The sequence below is a fragment of the Phyllostomus discolor genome, chromosome 7, assembly GCF_004126475.2.
Source record: "Phyllostomus discolor isolate MPI-MPIP mPhyDis1 chromosome 7, mPhyDis1.pri.v3, whole genome shotgun sequence".
Taxonomy (NCBI): Eukaryota; Metazoa; Chordata; class Mammalia; order Chiroptera; family Phyllostomidae; genus Phyllostomus; species Phyllostomus discolor.
Genome location: NC_040909.2, coordinates 91,796,251 through 91,812,790, shown reverse-complemented (window position 1 = coordinate 91,812,790; position 16,540 = coordinate 91,796,251). Strand labels below are relative to the sequence as shown.

Below are 16,540 nucleotides of genomic sequence, written 5' to 3'. Positions count from 1 at the left end.
ATGTCGGCATTCAGTCAAAGTGAATACCTGCCCTGAGTTTGGGCTAAAGGTCAGGTAAACAGAAAATAGATGTGGCTTCTGTTTCCTGGAAGGAGCAAGTGCTGAAAAATCGTGAATCTGGGGAAGTTGGATGTTGACAAAGAAAGAAGCCATGAGAATGGCAAAGAAGCAAGGAGTGTTTGGGGACAGTCTCCACTACAGGCAGTCCTTTATGCGTGTTTTGTTTGGAGAAGGGTCACACCAACCACTCTGCACCTTTTACCAGGTCTCTCCTCTCCATAGCCATGTGTGTGCAATTAGTCACATTATCTGTTCACTCACACCCTATGCCTGAATATGCCTCTGTGCTCACTCACATCTCCAGGAAAGGAGAGCAAGGGAGGGAGGAGGAATACTGAGTGGAAAAATACCAAGATGCGTGCTTGATTATTGGAGATAATTAAGTAGAACCTAAAAATAGTCAGGCTCTTATTTCATATTATGTTCAAAATGATTCAAATTCAAAACTATTCACAGCTGTGCTGAGGGCTGATCTACCATACAAAGTTGATTTCAAGCACTTGAATCAGTGATAAGCAAATGAAGCTTCTCTCTGCTCTTCTGAGGGTAACTTGGGGTAGTACCATTACTCAGAGACTATTGAATGTGAAATGAGCAGATCAATAACATCATTACACTATGAAACTTCATTGTTTATTCTGCCAATACTTTTCAATAGGGTAGAGCAATGTGGCCAATACACCGTATCAGTTTTTTTTTAATTTTTAATTTTAATTGTTGTTGCAGTACAATTTTCTATACACCATATCAGTTTTGTAAATCTCTCCTTACAGAGTTGTTGATGGTGATGAGTTTTTAAAACTCAACTCCATTTATGTGTTGGTTAAGCAGACTGGTGGTTTACTATTTTATTGATTTATTAATTGATAATCTCAAGTACTGAATAATGTAAAAACACAGGCTGAAAAAAAAAACACAGGAAAAATAGGTGGTGCTTCTTTTAAAGCAGATATGCAAAGATTTACCCTGCTACTTGAGAGGTATTTCAAGTATGAGAAATGAATCTTATTATGTGCTTATTATTAACAACACCATGGCTTTGAGGCCATTATTATCACTAGCACTGTTGAACAGATATAGGTATGGACCAAACCAAACCAATGGCTTCATCTTTTTGGTTTTATGTTGCTATCTTTTCCTTATAATACATGACAAAATGTTAGGGTTTGTTTATGACCCATTTCAAAGGCTGTCTTGTTTGTGAAAACTTCCCAGATTTTTCCAACATTCCCTGACATCCTCCTCATTTGAAATGAATGGCATTTCTACTTTCCTTGTATCATTTTCCATAAGAGATCATTCTGTGTCACCAAAGAATCTTAACACAGCCACCAATAAGAAATAGCACAGTGAGTTATGACAATTATTTTTTGGTTTCTCTTTCCTATTAAATTAAATTCTCTGAGAGCAGGGACTATTTCTTTTTTTAAAATCAATCACACCTGCATAAGACTTTGTCATATAGCAAGCATTCATTCTTCCCATCATTCAACAAATACTCATTGATGGGCTTCTAGGGGCCAAGGGCAGAGTGCTAGCATCATCACTAGCATCGCCATTGCCTGTGCACCTCTACTAAATTTGTTAGCACTTGGGAAGGAGGAGAGGCTGTCTTTGTTTCATTCCCAGCAGAGCTTTGCACAAAATGCTATTGGAGAAATTTAATATATTTATAAAGCCAAAAGAAATCAGTACTATGTAATGGAGAGGCTACAGTTTCATATTTTTTGTATGGTTAAGCTCTTTATAAGTTTCCTTTAGTCAGATTTTTTCATGAGTTTTGAGAAATTTATGTCTGCTTTCCTTATACTTTGGTTCAAATCAAAAGTCTCTGGTGAAGCAGTTCTTAACATTTTGTTTTACCAGTAATGATGTGCTGCTGCTTAATAGAATAGATTTAATAAAATTTGTAAAGCTGGATACAATGAAGTTACAAGGGAAGAAATTAGGGCACTTTTTAAATTAAGCCCTTCATATTCAAATAAGTATGAAGAGTTCCTTCCCAATTTCAGGAAATTTGCCTCAACCTCAGTCCTTGTCATGCACATTGCCTTCACTGACTTACTGTTCATCTGAACCAGAAACATGAGCCATTGCATGATGTTTCTCAAGAAATGTATTTTAAAACTGCCAGTTTGATATTACGGATCAAAAGCCTTTGCACCTGATTTGCCCTGAATCTTGTAATTTGACTTTTAGGTATTTATCTTTGAAAAATAATCAAGACTATCTGCAAAAATTTAGTTCTTACTGTGTTTACATTAGGATTATTTATTATAGCAAATATAGATGATATCTTTTAATTTAAAAAACAGGGACTTAATAGAAAAGAAAAGGATAATCCTTATGTTGGTATATTATGTAATCATTAGAAAGAATGTGGAATTATATATATTGTCATGAGCATATGTTCTTCCTGTGCTGTCAAAAAGTTATAAAATAGTATCCATATTATAATTTTAATTTAACATAGTATATACTAAAACATGAAAGAAGTGTTTAACAGTAAGCAATAAAATACATATAGTCCTTAGTCACATTTTAGTGGCAAGATTCTTATTAGTTCTGAGTGGCAGGAAGGTAATTTTTATTTTCTCCTTTTGCATATTGGTGTTTTCTACTTTATCTTCAATTGCAGGTGTAAAAAGAATGAAAAGTTAGTATTTAAAATATTCCCAATATGTAGGAGTGTTAAAAATACAGTATTTTGGGGAGAACTTTTACTGCAGTGAGCCCCATTCCCAGTTAGAGGGTAGACTCTGCAGTTGAATGTAGGTAATGAAGGTGGAAGTGATCAGATTCATGTGTGAGGTAGAGCAACGGGCTAGATGGCTGTTGAGGTCCCTTCCAACACAGAGTCTGTGATTCAGTCAGAACTACCCTGTGATGGACTGTTAAGCAGTGGTTGTGTGGCCCCTTCATGTAGGAGGGTGTGCTAGATACGTCCTTAGGACTCCTTTCACTTTTATAGTATCTCCTCTAGGAAATGGGGCAGCTCATTTTGGAATACACCCAGATAAATTAGGTGTTTCTAAATATGTTTTGTCACATTGTTTATAATGTCACATAAACTTTAAAAATAAAAGTGAACTTTTTAAAGACAAATTTTGCAAAGCTTCACACACCATTATGCACATAATAGACAATAAATGTGTTAATTGACTAATGAAAATAGCATCCACAGAGTAGACAGATCTAAAGGGATGTGGGACACCATCCCACTCACAGAATGCTACCCAGGCTTGTGCCTTTCCTCCCTGGCAGAAATCCAGAGGTGGAGCCAGGCCTATTCAGAGAGGAAGCATTTGGCAGAGGTGGAAGGTCTTGGGGCTGAAGGTAGATGGGTTTCTTCTCTAACCTGAGGCATGTAAAAAGTAGCTGGATGTGGCTCTACCTGTTTTACTACGAAGTTGAACAGCTCTAAATCCAATGATTTAGATATTGAAAGTCCTCATCAGGATGTGACAAATGAGGTGGTTTTCACACTTCAGGGATGTCTCAGTGACCTTAGTTAGCTGGGGACAGTGTTCGCCAGGTGTATGAGGACAGCCCCCTTAACATCTGACCTCCCCATCAGTCTCATAGGATGCAAAACAGCAAAAGAACAATTAGGAAATTCTTTTAGTCCTCTTTCCTTTCTCTTACAAATTATTCACAATAAACTGTTGGCAAAAGGAGTAACATGTGGGGATTATATTATTTTTTATCCTAACCTTTGGTTTCTGATGTCAAAACCAGAAAGCCATAGGGAAAATATGTTCTGTATCACTCCTAATGTGGTCAGATGGGGGATACAAAGATCACTAGGATCAATACAAGTTATAAAGCACAAGATAAGGAATAAACTCACTAGGTTGATCTTATTGCTGCCATTTTTTAATAAGGAAGGTGGGCAGAAAGCTGTATGTATTAAAAGACTAAAGTATGGAGCTACCCAACAATAAACAACAATGACACAACCTCCAGCACATGAAAACCAGCTCAGGCAATGCCATAGAAATCCTTTTTCATTTTGAAAATAAACTTACCTTCAGAAGGAGTTTCCAAATTCAACCCTCCTCTGATAGAGGGTCCCACTGACAAAGGAATCAGCTTATAAATTAAGTTGCTATGAATTACGAGAACAGATTTTTCCCCACTCTAGGAAAAGAAAAATAAATGTGATAGAATGTAGTCTGATATATATTTTTATACATCTTTTGGTAAAGATTCTTGGGATTTATATGTAAAAATACAACTTGTGCAATTAATACCAATAATCAGTGGTATTAAAACTGTAGAGAATTTACAAATAGCTCTGAATTAAAATATCTAAAATATTCTTATTTAGCAGATAAAAAGTGGTCCTATGTCTGCAAGTCATTTTCATATATGTTTATGTCTAAAGTTATTTTTTAGGCTAGAAAGAAAATTGCTTTTTTAGCCCACTTTTACCATCTACTGCTCTATGAAGGACACTCTGTGAAAACCAATAAGAAAATCAAACAAGAAATATGACATTTAAAATCTGATGGTTACAAATTATATTCTTATGGAACTTGATCTATGCCTAAAATATTATTAGTTGTGAAAATCTTTTCTTAGCTCTCCCTACTTACTGAATAATCAAATCAGAGACACAGCCTAGTGCTGGAAGCTGACAGGTTCAGTGCAGAATTGTTCAAGTATAATTGTTTCTCAGTTTGTACTGTTCCAGGAAGGACAATTTGGTTCTTGTTCTGAGTTGAACAATCAGGGAAGAGTGGAACCTTGAACATGAACATCCAGTTCTTTTCATGCCCCTGTCACCTTAGACATAACTGTTCCTTTTCTTTGCATCTGTAGTTTCCCTAGGAATATCCAACTGTGGTGTATAAGAAACACTGAAGGAGGTCCAACTGTACATGTATAGGTAAGATGGCACAGTAGATAAGACAATACCTCCTATAGCACTCTATGGTTACAGAGTTTTCAGTTTGCCACTTGTTATGGTTTTCCAATCCAATCCCATATTGCCACCAGAAGCGTGGGAGTGAGGGTGAGTGCAGGAAGGAAAGAGAGATAGAGGGAGGCATAAAGGAGAAAGAAAGACTGTGCCTGGTCAGCAGAAATATGCAATGGCACTCCTGGGTGTCTCCATGCAGAGGACATGTCTACAGGAAGATGTGGTCTAACACCTAACAGTCCTATTTTCAAATATCTCAAACCCATCCAAACCCTTTAATTGTATCTAAATGGTGAAGGCATAGATAAAAAGATAAATGTCCACCTTCTATAGACAGAAGGTACTTTACTTGGCCTTTTGTATCACCCTGAGAATCTTTAAAATCAACAGGCTGGACTAAAGGGTTTCTAAAGCCACTTTTAGTTTTGTATGTTCTCTGAACGTTCACTTTTGGTTTCGTAGACCAAATCCCCCACAGTTGGCAGAGAAGATGCTGACTCATTTACAAACAACGATCCACAGGCTTTCCCTAGCAACACAGCATTGCTCAGTGCTTTGCCCCATGTGCTCCAAGAACATTCTCCATGGAGCAGCCAGGGGATGCTGTGCAGAACCATGACATACCATGTAACCTTCATAAAAAGTGTGTGTAAACCACAGTGCAGGATGCATTTAATAGTCACCTGGCTCTGACAGCCAGGTGTGCACACCATGCAGTGGAGCCATCATGCAGAAACAGACCTTTCTTGTAAAGGAACTATCTAGAAAAAAAATCAGACCTTTATTAGATGCAAGTAGTTGCCAACCTATCAACCCAAATGTTCCCATCTTTTTCTGATGGCTCTAGTTCACTTCCAATCTCCACCTTTATTTATCATTAATGGAAAATCTCATCCTACACTCTTAAGCGTATTTAGCTGTCATGTGCAGAATGATTTACAAATAAATGCTTTCCCACAAGAAGGCATTGCTGGGCAGGAAAACAGACCTACTTCTATTCTGATTTCTTTGTATTCTAAAACCTCATGTGTTGCCCTGGCTGATAGCTAAGTTGGTTAGATAGTCATCCTATGCACCAAAATGTTACGGGTTTGATCCCCAGTTGAGGCTCCCATGGGAGGCAACTGATCAATGATTCCTTCTCACATTGTGTTTGTCTCTCTCCCTTCTTTTTTCTCTAAAAATCAATTAAAAAGCAAAACCAAGAGTGAGGTCTGGACCCCCAAGTCTATAGCACACCTGATGCAAACGTGAGCTTAGCAGGTAAGTTGGGGAATAATTAGTGTCAGGAAAGAGCTGCAATTCTAAGAAACACAGATTCTGATACCTGTGTTGGGTGAATAATCTGATAAAACCTAAGGACTACCCTTTTTTATTTTTTCTATAAGACTTCAAATAAAATTCTCAAACTGAAAGGGCAATCTCATTTTCTTAGATCCTCTCTTACCTTTCCTCCTCTATCTCCATCATCTTTAGGATAAAAGTTCTGTATAATGTCCTAATTCATTTAGAAAACCAGTAGAGACAGTAATCTTGGACCATAGGAAGGCAGTTGGCAACCCTCCACAATTGGACTTGGATTTTCCTTTTTCAGAGAGTTTTCTCTTTTTAATCATACTAAGGAGTGACCATATTGTTCTGGAGATAAGTACAGGACACTTTGACAGAGATTTTTGTTTGATGTTGCCTTTTGAGTTGTATGCTTATTTACAGACCATTTCCTAATGCACATACCTGGCCCTGTGAGTTTACTGGGTGTTTAGTTTGTGACCTCTACATTTGGGAAACTGGGCCCTAGAGAGATTGTCTTGCACAAGGTGTCAAAGCAGGGAATGACATAACCAAAGCCAGAACCTCCCTATACAGCTTTCACTGCTGAACAGAATCACTCGCAACTAATTTATAAGCCTTGCCTTCTCCCTGCTTTTCTCTTCCGTTTCTGTTCAAATATGCCACTTTCTCTTCCTTCCAATTTGCTTTCTAACATTTGAGAATCCTACACATCTCTTTGACCCTTTTCTCAACATCTTAGATCAAAGCTACTTTAGCAAAGAGCCAGGCTTAAGACAGGAATTCATACATAAATGGGTCACTGGCTACCAGGACACCCTCCATCTTTCTTTTCTTATAATATGCCTCCAACACCCCTACCCCTGGTTAAAGCATTCAGCCTAAGCTAATGTGCTCCTTGTTATAAAAATTTATAGGGATGTTGTAGAGATTCCCCAGACCAACCAGATCAAGTCTCAAGTTACAGCATGGCCCAGAACATGACAGCAACATGTATGTGCATAGAGGAAGTCACAGCAAGGCTCTGCTGAGATTGAAGCAAAGCGAGCACATTAGAATACGTCAACTGTTTAATAACATCTATTTAGTTATAGGATTGTCAAATTACCTGGAAACTCCTTTAAAAAATGGTTATCTATCCATCATCCATCTACCCATTTATTCGCCTATATACCCACTTATCTGTCTAATCCTTTGCTTCTAAAAAAGATTTGAGCAGCCAACTCTAAGGAAACATCAGAGCAAATCTGATATAAATGGAACAGTCTTACTGACGAGATAATCAAATGATACAGCAAAACATTAAAATATTAATCTGATAATAATATTCATGTTATAAAACTTAGTAGTTATAAATGATTGTTAAATATTGATTTTTATGTGACCTTTTAAAAAAATATTAAAGTAATCCTCTATCATTTTCTTTGAATATCTCTCCATTTCTTAAAGTCAAAATAAAATGTTATAAATTACCCTAATATTCATATATATGATGTGATATATATTATATATATGTACATTAATTAGAGAGAGAAAGAAAGGACTATGGCTCCTTTTCAGTTTTTTTTTATATTACTCTAGCATACAAACCAAAAAGCCTCAGTTGACTGTAATACCATATTGACCAAGTGTAAAGATCATAAAATTTATATTTCCTACTCAGAGGGCAACTTGAGAGCAAAAAATGTCTTTGTATAAATTAGTCCTAACAAGTGATGGTGAAGAAGAAAATATGCATCATTTACAAATTCAGTGACAAACAGCAAGCATATAACAGGAAGTGCCATTGCCTGTGTCAACAAAAGGCATTAGCACAGTTCTTGGATTGTGACAAAAGTAGCTAGTCAGTCTTTCCCCAAATTCAGAAACCAAATTGCAAGCCCTTACCTTGGAGGGCCTGTAAGCTATGAGTCTGTACGATAATGCAGAGCTGCAGGACCAGCTGTGGAGCACTTTCCAGAAAGGTGGCGAGCAAATGCAGCATACTCACATCTGCATATTCATACACCATTTTCCAGTAAAATCTCCATCTGTCCTTCTCCCCACTCTGCCGGCTTCGAATACCTAGGTATATTGTGTGGAAATATCTAGAAGGGAAACATGAAGAATAAGAAAGAGATAAGTGATAATTTATCATTTAAACACCAGGGCTATTTTTCTTTTCTGCAAGCCACCATATACAAACACACAAGAAACAGTTACTCTAGTGCCTTACATTAAGGGCCAAAGTTAACTGTTTAAGAGTTGCCTCATTCTTAAATGTTCACTTTGAGAAGTAACTGCAATTTTAGTATTCATTAAAGGCATTGCATTGAATTGCAATTTGAAGAGTGAGGTGAAATGTGTTAGAAGCTCAGGTGTAGAAGAGATGTGCTACTTTGAAAATCTACACACATACTCTCTTGTCAGTTTCTCTATGTGCTCAACAGTGTTCAGAAGGTGGATTTCTCTCAGGGCACAAATCAAGTCTGAAGTACTAGAATATATGTGCTTGTACACCCTCCTTATGTCTTTAAAAAAAACCTTATTATTGAAAATTTCAAACATACTCAAAATGAGAAAAAATAGTACATTGAGTGCACTAAACCTTTCATCCAGGTTAAGTAATTATCAATACATTGCCAAGCTCTTTTCATTCATATTTTTGCTCCCTGCCACTGGATTATTTTGGAGCAAACCCCAGGCACCAACATATTATTTCATCTATAAATATTTTATTAAAACAATTTACAAACATAAATTCAATGCCATTATTATACTTATAAGTAATGATAATTTTTAATATTATCAAATACACAGTGTTCATATTTTCCTGATGATCATTTTTTTACAGTTTGTTTGAAATACTATCCAAACAATGCCCACACATGATGAGTATTTGATAAGTATCTTAAGTTTTTCTACATCATGAATACCCCTTCCATTTCTTTTTCATTTCTTGTATATTTTTTATTGTCTTGATTTTGATGACTGTATACTTGTAGTATGGTTAATATCTGTTCTTCATGTTTTCTTCAACCAGGTAGTTAGTGCTAGGATTTTGATCATATTCAAGTTTGGCCATTTTTAGCAGGCAATGTTGAGGACTTCCTTGAGGAGTACTTGCTTGAGAAGTCACTAATGTTCTCTTTCATGGTATCATATCATGATATCATATGGTGGCCCACTGATCACCTTATCCTAGATCCACTCACTCATTAGGGATTGAAAAATGCTAATATTCTAAGGGTATTACCCTTATTTTCCATTGGTGAGAATACTTCTGCAGCCCTTATGTCAATATCTTTACAGTATGTTTGGTTCTCTGAAGCTTATTTTCTAGTAGGTCCTCTAAAAAGGTACATAGGGCTGCTATTCTCTGAGTTCTTGCATATTTATAAGAGTTCATGGTTGGTGTGGCTCAGTGGATTGAACACTGGCCTGTGAGCCAGGGGGTCACTGGTTCAACTCCCAATCAAGGCACATGCCTAGGTTTTGGGCCAGGTCCCCAGTTCGGGGGGGATTTGAGGGACAACCACACATTGAGGTTTATTGCCCTCTCATTCTCCTTTTCCCTCTGTCTAAAAATAAATAAATAAAATCTTAAAAAAAGAGTTCATGGTTATCCATCTTGCCTTGGGTGAAGATTAGGTTTCTTTTGCTATACAGACCTTATGAAGTCTCACAATTTCAGTTGGAGATTTGTGCACAGTTCTAGAATCTGTGAAAGAACTGGACTTACCTAAAGCAAAGACTCTTAGATGCTGAGAGAGAGAAGAATGATACTTGGAAAAGGGAGAAAACTATACTTGAACAATGATTGAAATAAAACTTAAAAAAAAAGAATGATACTTGGGATACAAGAAGGAAGTGCAAGAGCAGGAAAGCCTGGGCACTCTTTCCACTGGAGGGTCAGGTTGTATGGCTGTAAAATCCATGCATATGCCATGCAAAACAGAAGATCTGCAATTTATTTATTTGGGCACATTAAATCTGCTACTTCATTGTTTCCTAGCAAAAAAGTGTTGTTATAGAAAAGTCTGATAAAAATCTTATATTCCTTCTTTAATAAGCTACTTGCTCTTTTTGCTTGAATGTCCAGAGAATATCTTGCTTCTTTTAAAGACCTACAGTTTTTTGAGAATGTAACTCGACATTGGCTGTGCTGCATCCAGTTTCTCAGGAATGTGTTAGGCCTCTTCTTCATTCTGTAGTTTCAAGTTTCAATGTGTAGTTTCAAGTGGTCTTGAACTACAGGATTTAGTAATTCTTTTCTAATCCATTGCTTTGGTTTTCTTCTTTAGGGTCTCCTATTTATATATGTTCTATCTTCTTTGTCTTCTACATCTCTTAGCTTCTCTGAATCCTTTTAATCTCAAGTTGATTTTCATATAAAATTTTTTCCTCCTTTTCCATCTTCTATTTATCTTTGAATTATGTATGATGTTTGACTAGTGTCACATCCTTTTAGTTGAATTTTCATTTCTGAACTAATTTTTTAACAGATTACAATTCTATATTGAGTTATAGTACCTTGTAAAATGTTATGTTTTCAAATCATTTCCTTTCTGATTTTTTCTAATTATGCTAATTCTCTTAATTTCTTTCAGCTTATTTTGAAATATTTGGCTTATGGTTTTATCTGTTTTCTACAAGTGTTTATTTGGTATGCCTTTATTATCTGCAGGAAGATCAGTATTTTAATTCTCTTCCTCATAACAATTTTGAGCTTTTTCTTGTTTTAAAAAGTGCTTAATTTAATTTTCATGTACTTTTAGGAGGGCAGAGTGTGCTAAGATACCTTTACTGGCATCAAAGCTTCGGAGTTCTTCCTCCATTGTCCTCATGAAATGATAAAAACAACACTACTTGTTAACTTTCTGAGATCAAGGGCCTCTGTTCACCTCTCCCTTCCTCCCATTTCACTGCCTGTGGTTGTCTTTATCTCATTCAATTTGGAATATAGTCCTTGCAGATTCTTCTTAATGTGGAGGTTTGTTGTGGAAGGCTCTTCGGTTTGTTGGGAATGACTCTGCTCCAGTAACATTAACCCTTATTGCATTACAGTCCCCTTGGACTCACTCTTGCATTGGATCCCTGAGAATATCCTTCCAGTCTCTCTTGGTCCTCTAATTTTGCTCACTACACTTTCCAGAGAGTGCCTGTTAGGTTCTCCTCATCTCAACGCCTTCCCTCTGCTTCTTCCTGCATAGTTGCTGATATCACATGATTCTTATAAGCTGTCACTAATTTCTTCTTACATAATTAGGGGGCTATTTCAGCACTATGTTTTATTGTAGTTATTTTCCATGATTCTTCAGTTTTTCTCTGTTTATTTTAATGGGATAATTTTGGTAGATTCAAAAATGATGCTGCCATTGCCATTATATTTACAAAACAGTAGCATTTTAAAACACAAAAAAAGATTTAATCATTCTTTTGAGTCTTTGATTGCTGTCTATCACTTAAAAGATGAAGTGTACTACAGTGCAGTTTACAGGGACTTTCATGAACAAATTCCTGTGTTCTTATATCCACAGCTGCAGCTTGTTCTGCCCAGAGCACACTGCTGGTGTTTCCTTTCTTATACTCCTGTGCCTTTTCCCAAGCTCATTCTTTTCTGGGAATAGCCTCAGAAGAGCCTTTCCTGCTTCTCTGACTGGCAAACTTCTTTTTGAACTGATACTATTTATTCAGTCATCATCAATAATCACTCACTCTTCTATGCAGATACCTCTCTATCTGTTTGTATTAATTTCCTAGGACTGCTTTAAAAAAGTAGCACAAGTTGGTAGCTTTAACAACAGAAATCTGTTGTCTCCCAGTTCTGGAGGCTAGATGTCTGAAATCAAAGTGTCGGCAGGCTCGCTTTCTTCTAAGGATTGTGAAGGAGATGCTATTACATGTCTGTCTCCTAGCCTCTGGTGGTTTGCTGGCAATCTTTGGCATTACTCGGACTGTGGATGAATCACCTTAATCTCAGCTTTTGTCTCTGTTTTCTCTGTGTCAGTTTGTGTCCAAATTTTTGCTTTCTATAAACCCACAGTCATAATGGATTAAGACCCCTCTACCCTGAGATCTCTTTTTATCTTGATCATCTGCAAAGATCCTATTCTGTTTCCAAGTAAGGTCACACTCACAGATACAGAGCATTTAGACTTCAACATCTTCTATGGGGACACAATTCAACTTATAATTCTCTTCCATTAGCTCCCATGCATGCATAGGTCTCTTGGAATGCTTTCCTTTGGACTCCATGAAAGAACACGATTTCCACTGGCAGCACAACTCTCACCTGAGGTCCAAACATGTGTGTCCATTTGCTTACCCATATATCCCCATGCTTTCCAGATTTCCCACATGTATATGAAAACAAACATATTCAAAGAAACTTATCACTGTCTTTCTAAATTGTCCTGTCTCCTATACTGGTAATCCATATCAGCATTTATTTAGTTACATAAGCTACAAGACTAGGGAGTATGCTAGGTTCTTATCCCTCCACATTTGATGAAAGATTATATTTAGAAACTTTTATGTTTTTAATATGGTTTTCCCTTCTCTTTCTAAAGCCTGATTCTTTGGGTTTCTGTTTTGTTTCTGTAGCTTAGTACTCCAGTCTGACCTTAGGCTTAACATATTTCCGCCTTAGCATTTCTTTCTATGCAGGGCCAAGATAACAATACTGATTTACATAGGTTGATCTGAGAATTAATAGCATAAAAATGAAGGACTTAGCATGGAGCCTAGTAAATAGCAGACAGTCAATAAAAGTTTCTACTACTAATCAACTCTGAACCCTTTAAAGGCCCCATCCCATTATTTCTAGATGCATAAATTGAATTCAATATCTCCCATTGTAAAAAGCTCAGTGACTCCCCAGTGCCAAGATGTGCATAAACTCAAACAATGCAAATATAGAGCTTTAATGCTTTTAATTTACCCCTTTAAACCTAACCTTTGGTCTCTATTGCCTGTATATGCCTCATGTCCCCATAATATTAAAGCACTTGCTGCCCCTTGGCTGTGAATTCACACCTCCTAACTTTGTTCCATCAGTTATCTTGCTCAGAGAGAGTGCCTCTCCATACTCTTTATTACCCTGTAATTTCTACCATTTTCTGACTCAATTATCACCTTTCCCTCATTCTTTTTTTCTACCCAGGTAGAACTGCCATCCCATTGTCTGTGCCTAAACTATCTTTATTTAGACTTTGACGAGGGTAAAATATCATTATTTTTGTACTCATTCATTTGTGCATTCATTTCACATCCTAGAATATAAACTCTTGGGGAGAAAAGAATATCATTTGTGGGACTTCCAGCCAAGATGGAGGTGTAGATAGATATACTTTGCCTTCTCGCACAACCAAAAGAAGGACAACAAATGTAAAAACAACACCCCCCTAGAATTGCCAGAAAATTGAACTGTATGGAAGTCCAACAACCAAAGAATTAAAGAAGAGACATTCATCCAGACCAGTAGGAGAGGTGGGGATGGGCAGCTGGGGTGGAGAGGACTCATGGAAAAATGGCAGCTGGCAGAGTGGGTGGTCCCACAAATGTGTGCAGATGAACCAGGAGGAACAACTAGGGAGCCAAACAGGCTGCACAACCCAGAGTTCCAATAGGGGGAAATAAAGCCTCAAAACCTCTGACTGAAGAAACATGTGGATGGTGAGGTAGCAGAATGAACTCCCAGCCTCACAGGAGAGTTCGTTGGTGAGATCTACAGGGTCCTAGAACCCACAACCGCCCCCCCCCCACAACCTCTGGGGAATCAGCACCAGAAGGACCCAATTTGCTTGTGAGTAGTGGAGGAAGTGACTGGAAGCTGATTGAGAGCTGAGTAAGCTGCACTGTTCCCTCTTGGACCCCTCTTCCAAATACAGTGCCACAGCACAGCAAAATGGTTGCCCATCCTGGTGAACACCTAAGGCTCCACCCCTTACCACGTAATAGGCATGCCAGGACAAAAAAAAATATGGCCCAAATGAAAGAACATATTGAAGTTCCAGAAAAAATACAAGCAAGCAATGAAGAGATAGCTAACCTAACAGATGCATCACTTCTTGGCCTTTTGGCTAAGATCAAGTGTAATGCAGAGTTACACTTGAGACGCAGAGTTCAAAACACTGGTAATCAGGATGCTCACAGAAATGGTTGAATATGGTCATAAAGTAGAGGAAAGCGTGAATGCTATGAAGGGTGAAATGAAGGAAAATGCATAGGGAACCAATAGTGAAGGGAAGGAAACCAGGAATCAAATCAATGGTTTGGAGGAGGAGGAAGAAATAATCATTCAACCAGAACAGAATGAAGAAACAACAATTCAAAATATGAAGAGAGGCTTAGGAATCTCCAGGACAACTTGAAACATTCCAACATCTGAATCATAGGGGTGCCAGAAGGAGAAGAAGAAGAGCAATAAATGAAAAACTTATTTTTAAAAAGATTTTATTTATTTTTAGAGAGGGAAGGGAAGGAGATAGATAGAGAGAACCATCAATGTGTGGTTGCTGGGGGTTATAGCCTGCAACCCAGGCATGTACCCTGGCTGGGAATTGAACCTGCGACACTTTGGTTCACAGCCCATGCTCAATCCACTGAACTACGCCAGCCAGGGCTTCAAAAACTTATTTGAACAAATAATGAAGGAGAACTTCCCCAATCTCGCAAGGGAAATAGACTTCCAGGAAGTCCAGGAAGCTCAGAGAGTCCCAAAGAAGTTGGACCCAAGGAATCACACACCAAGGCACATCATAATTACATTACCCAAGATTAAAGATGAGGAAAGAATCTTAAAAGCATCAAGAGAAAAGGAGAGAGTTACCTAAAAAGGAGTTCCTATAAGACTTTCAGCTGACTTCTCAAAAGAAATCTTGCAGGCGAGAAGGGGCTGGAAAGAAGTATTCCAGGTCATGAAAGGCAAGCACCTACATCCAAGACTACTTTATCCAGCAAAACTATTATTTAGAATGAAAAGACAGATAAAATGCTTCCCAGATAAGGTCAAGTTAAAGAAGTTCATCATCACTAAGACCTTATATGAGATGTTAAAGGAACTTATCTAGGAAAAAAGATAAAAAATATGAACAGTGAAATGAGAACAAATTCACAACTATTAATGACCAAAGCTAAAAAACAAACAAACAACCCAAACTAAACTAAACAAACAACTAGAACAGATACAGAATCACAGAAATGGAGATCACATGGAGGGTTATCAGCGAGGAGTGGGAGAGGGGAGAATGGGGGAAAAGGTACAGGGAAGAAAAAGCATAAATGTTAGGTATAAAATAGACAGGGGGAGATTAAGAATAGTATAGGAAATGGAGAAGCCAAAGAACTTATATGTATTACCCATGGACATGAACTAAGGTGGGGGAATGCTGATGGGAGGGGTGGTGTAGGAGGAGGGGAATAAAGGGGAGAAAAAGATAGGACAACTGTAATAGCTTAATCAATAAAATATATTTAAAAAAAGAAAAAGAAGGAATGTCTTGGTAACCCAAGTCCAGCTCAGTTTCTGATGTTGAATAGGCATTCAATTAACTTATGTTGTTTTGTTCACTTAATAAACATATTAAGCACACATAATATTTGCAATCCTGTATTGATTTCTAAGGGAAATGAGAAGTCCCTGGAGGAGTTTTGAGTAGAAGAATGAGGAATCTGATTTGCATTTTAACAAAATGAGTTATTGTGTGGAAAACAGGACAGAGGAGCAAGGAGAGAGTAGAGACATTGTTTGGAAGGCTATTGCAATGTTCTGGGTGAGGAGATGGTGGCTTTGATTAAGCTGCCAGTAGTATTGGTGGTGAGAAAGTGTCATATTTGCATATATTGTGAAGAGAATGTTGACAGCCTTTTCATGTTGATTAAAAATTTAATGAATTAATGCTTAACTTCTTTGAGATTTTCACAGAAATTTTAAATTCAGGATTCCTATGGCATTACAAAGAGAGTAGCCTCTCACTAATGCCTCCTGAGCTATATTATTTCTAGTTTTCACCTGCTAAGAGATTGTGCATACCTTCAGCTCTGCTGCCAAAGGCTAGAAGGCTACAATCTGTACTCCCAGGTCTGTGGTTGGCAGGGGCTTGAACTCTTCCAGTGCAATGAAACATTTGTTTTGGTAGCACCAGGAGATCACAGATAACCTGATAGGTTTCTTCCCAAGGAATAAAACAACAAATATTTGGCCTCAAAAGTTTCACATAAGAAACCAAATCAATTCTTCCAATAATGCACCTATAGAGTTTAAACACTTATAAACCAAGGGTG

The 16,540-nt window shown here is 37.5% G+C and overlaps 1 protein-coding gene across 2 annotated transcripts in view; it reads right to left on the bottom strand.

The window, feature by feature from the left end:
• XKR4 (XK related 4) overlaps positions 1–16,540 on the bottom strand; it is a 451,436-nt gene that overhangs the window by 173,097 nt on the left and 261,799 nt on the right. For both annotated transcript variants that reach the window (XR_004904345.1, XM_028533925.2), the window contains exon 2: positions 8,162–8,361. Coding sequence is in view for 1 of the 2 variants with exons in the window: in XM_028533925.2 (XP_028389726.1) it covers positions 8,162–8,361 (200 nt within the window). In the remaining variant the exon portion in view is untranslated. The remainder of the gene's footprint in view (positions 1–8,161; positions 8,362–16,540) is intronic.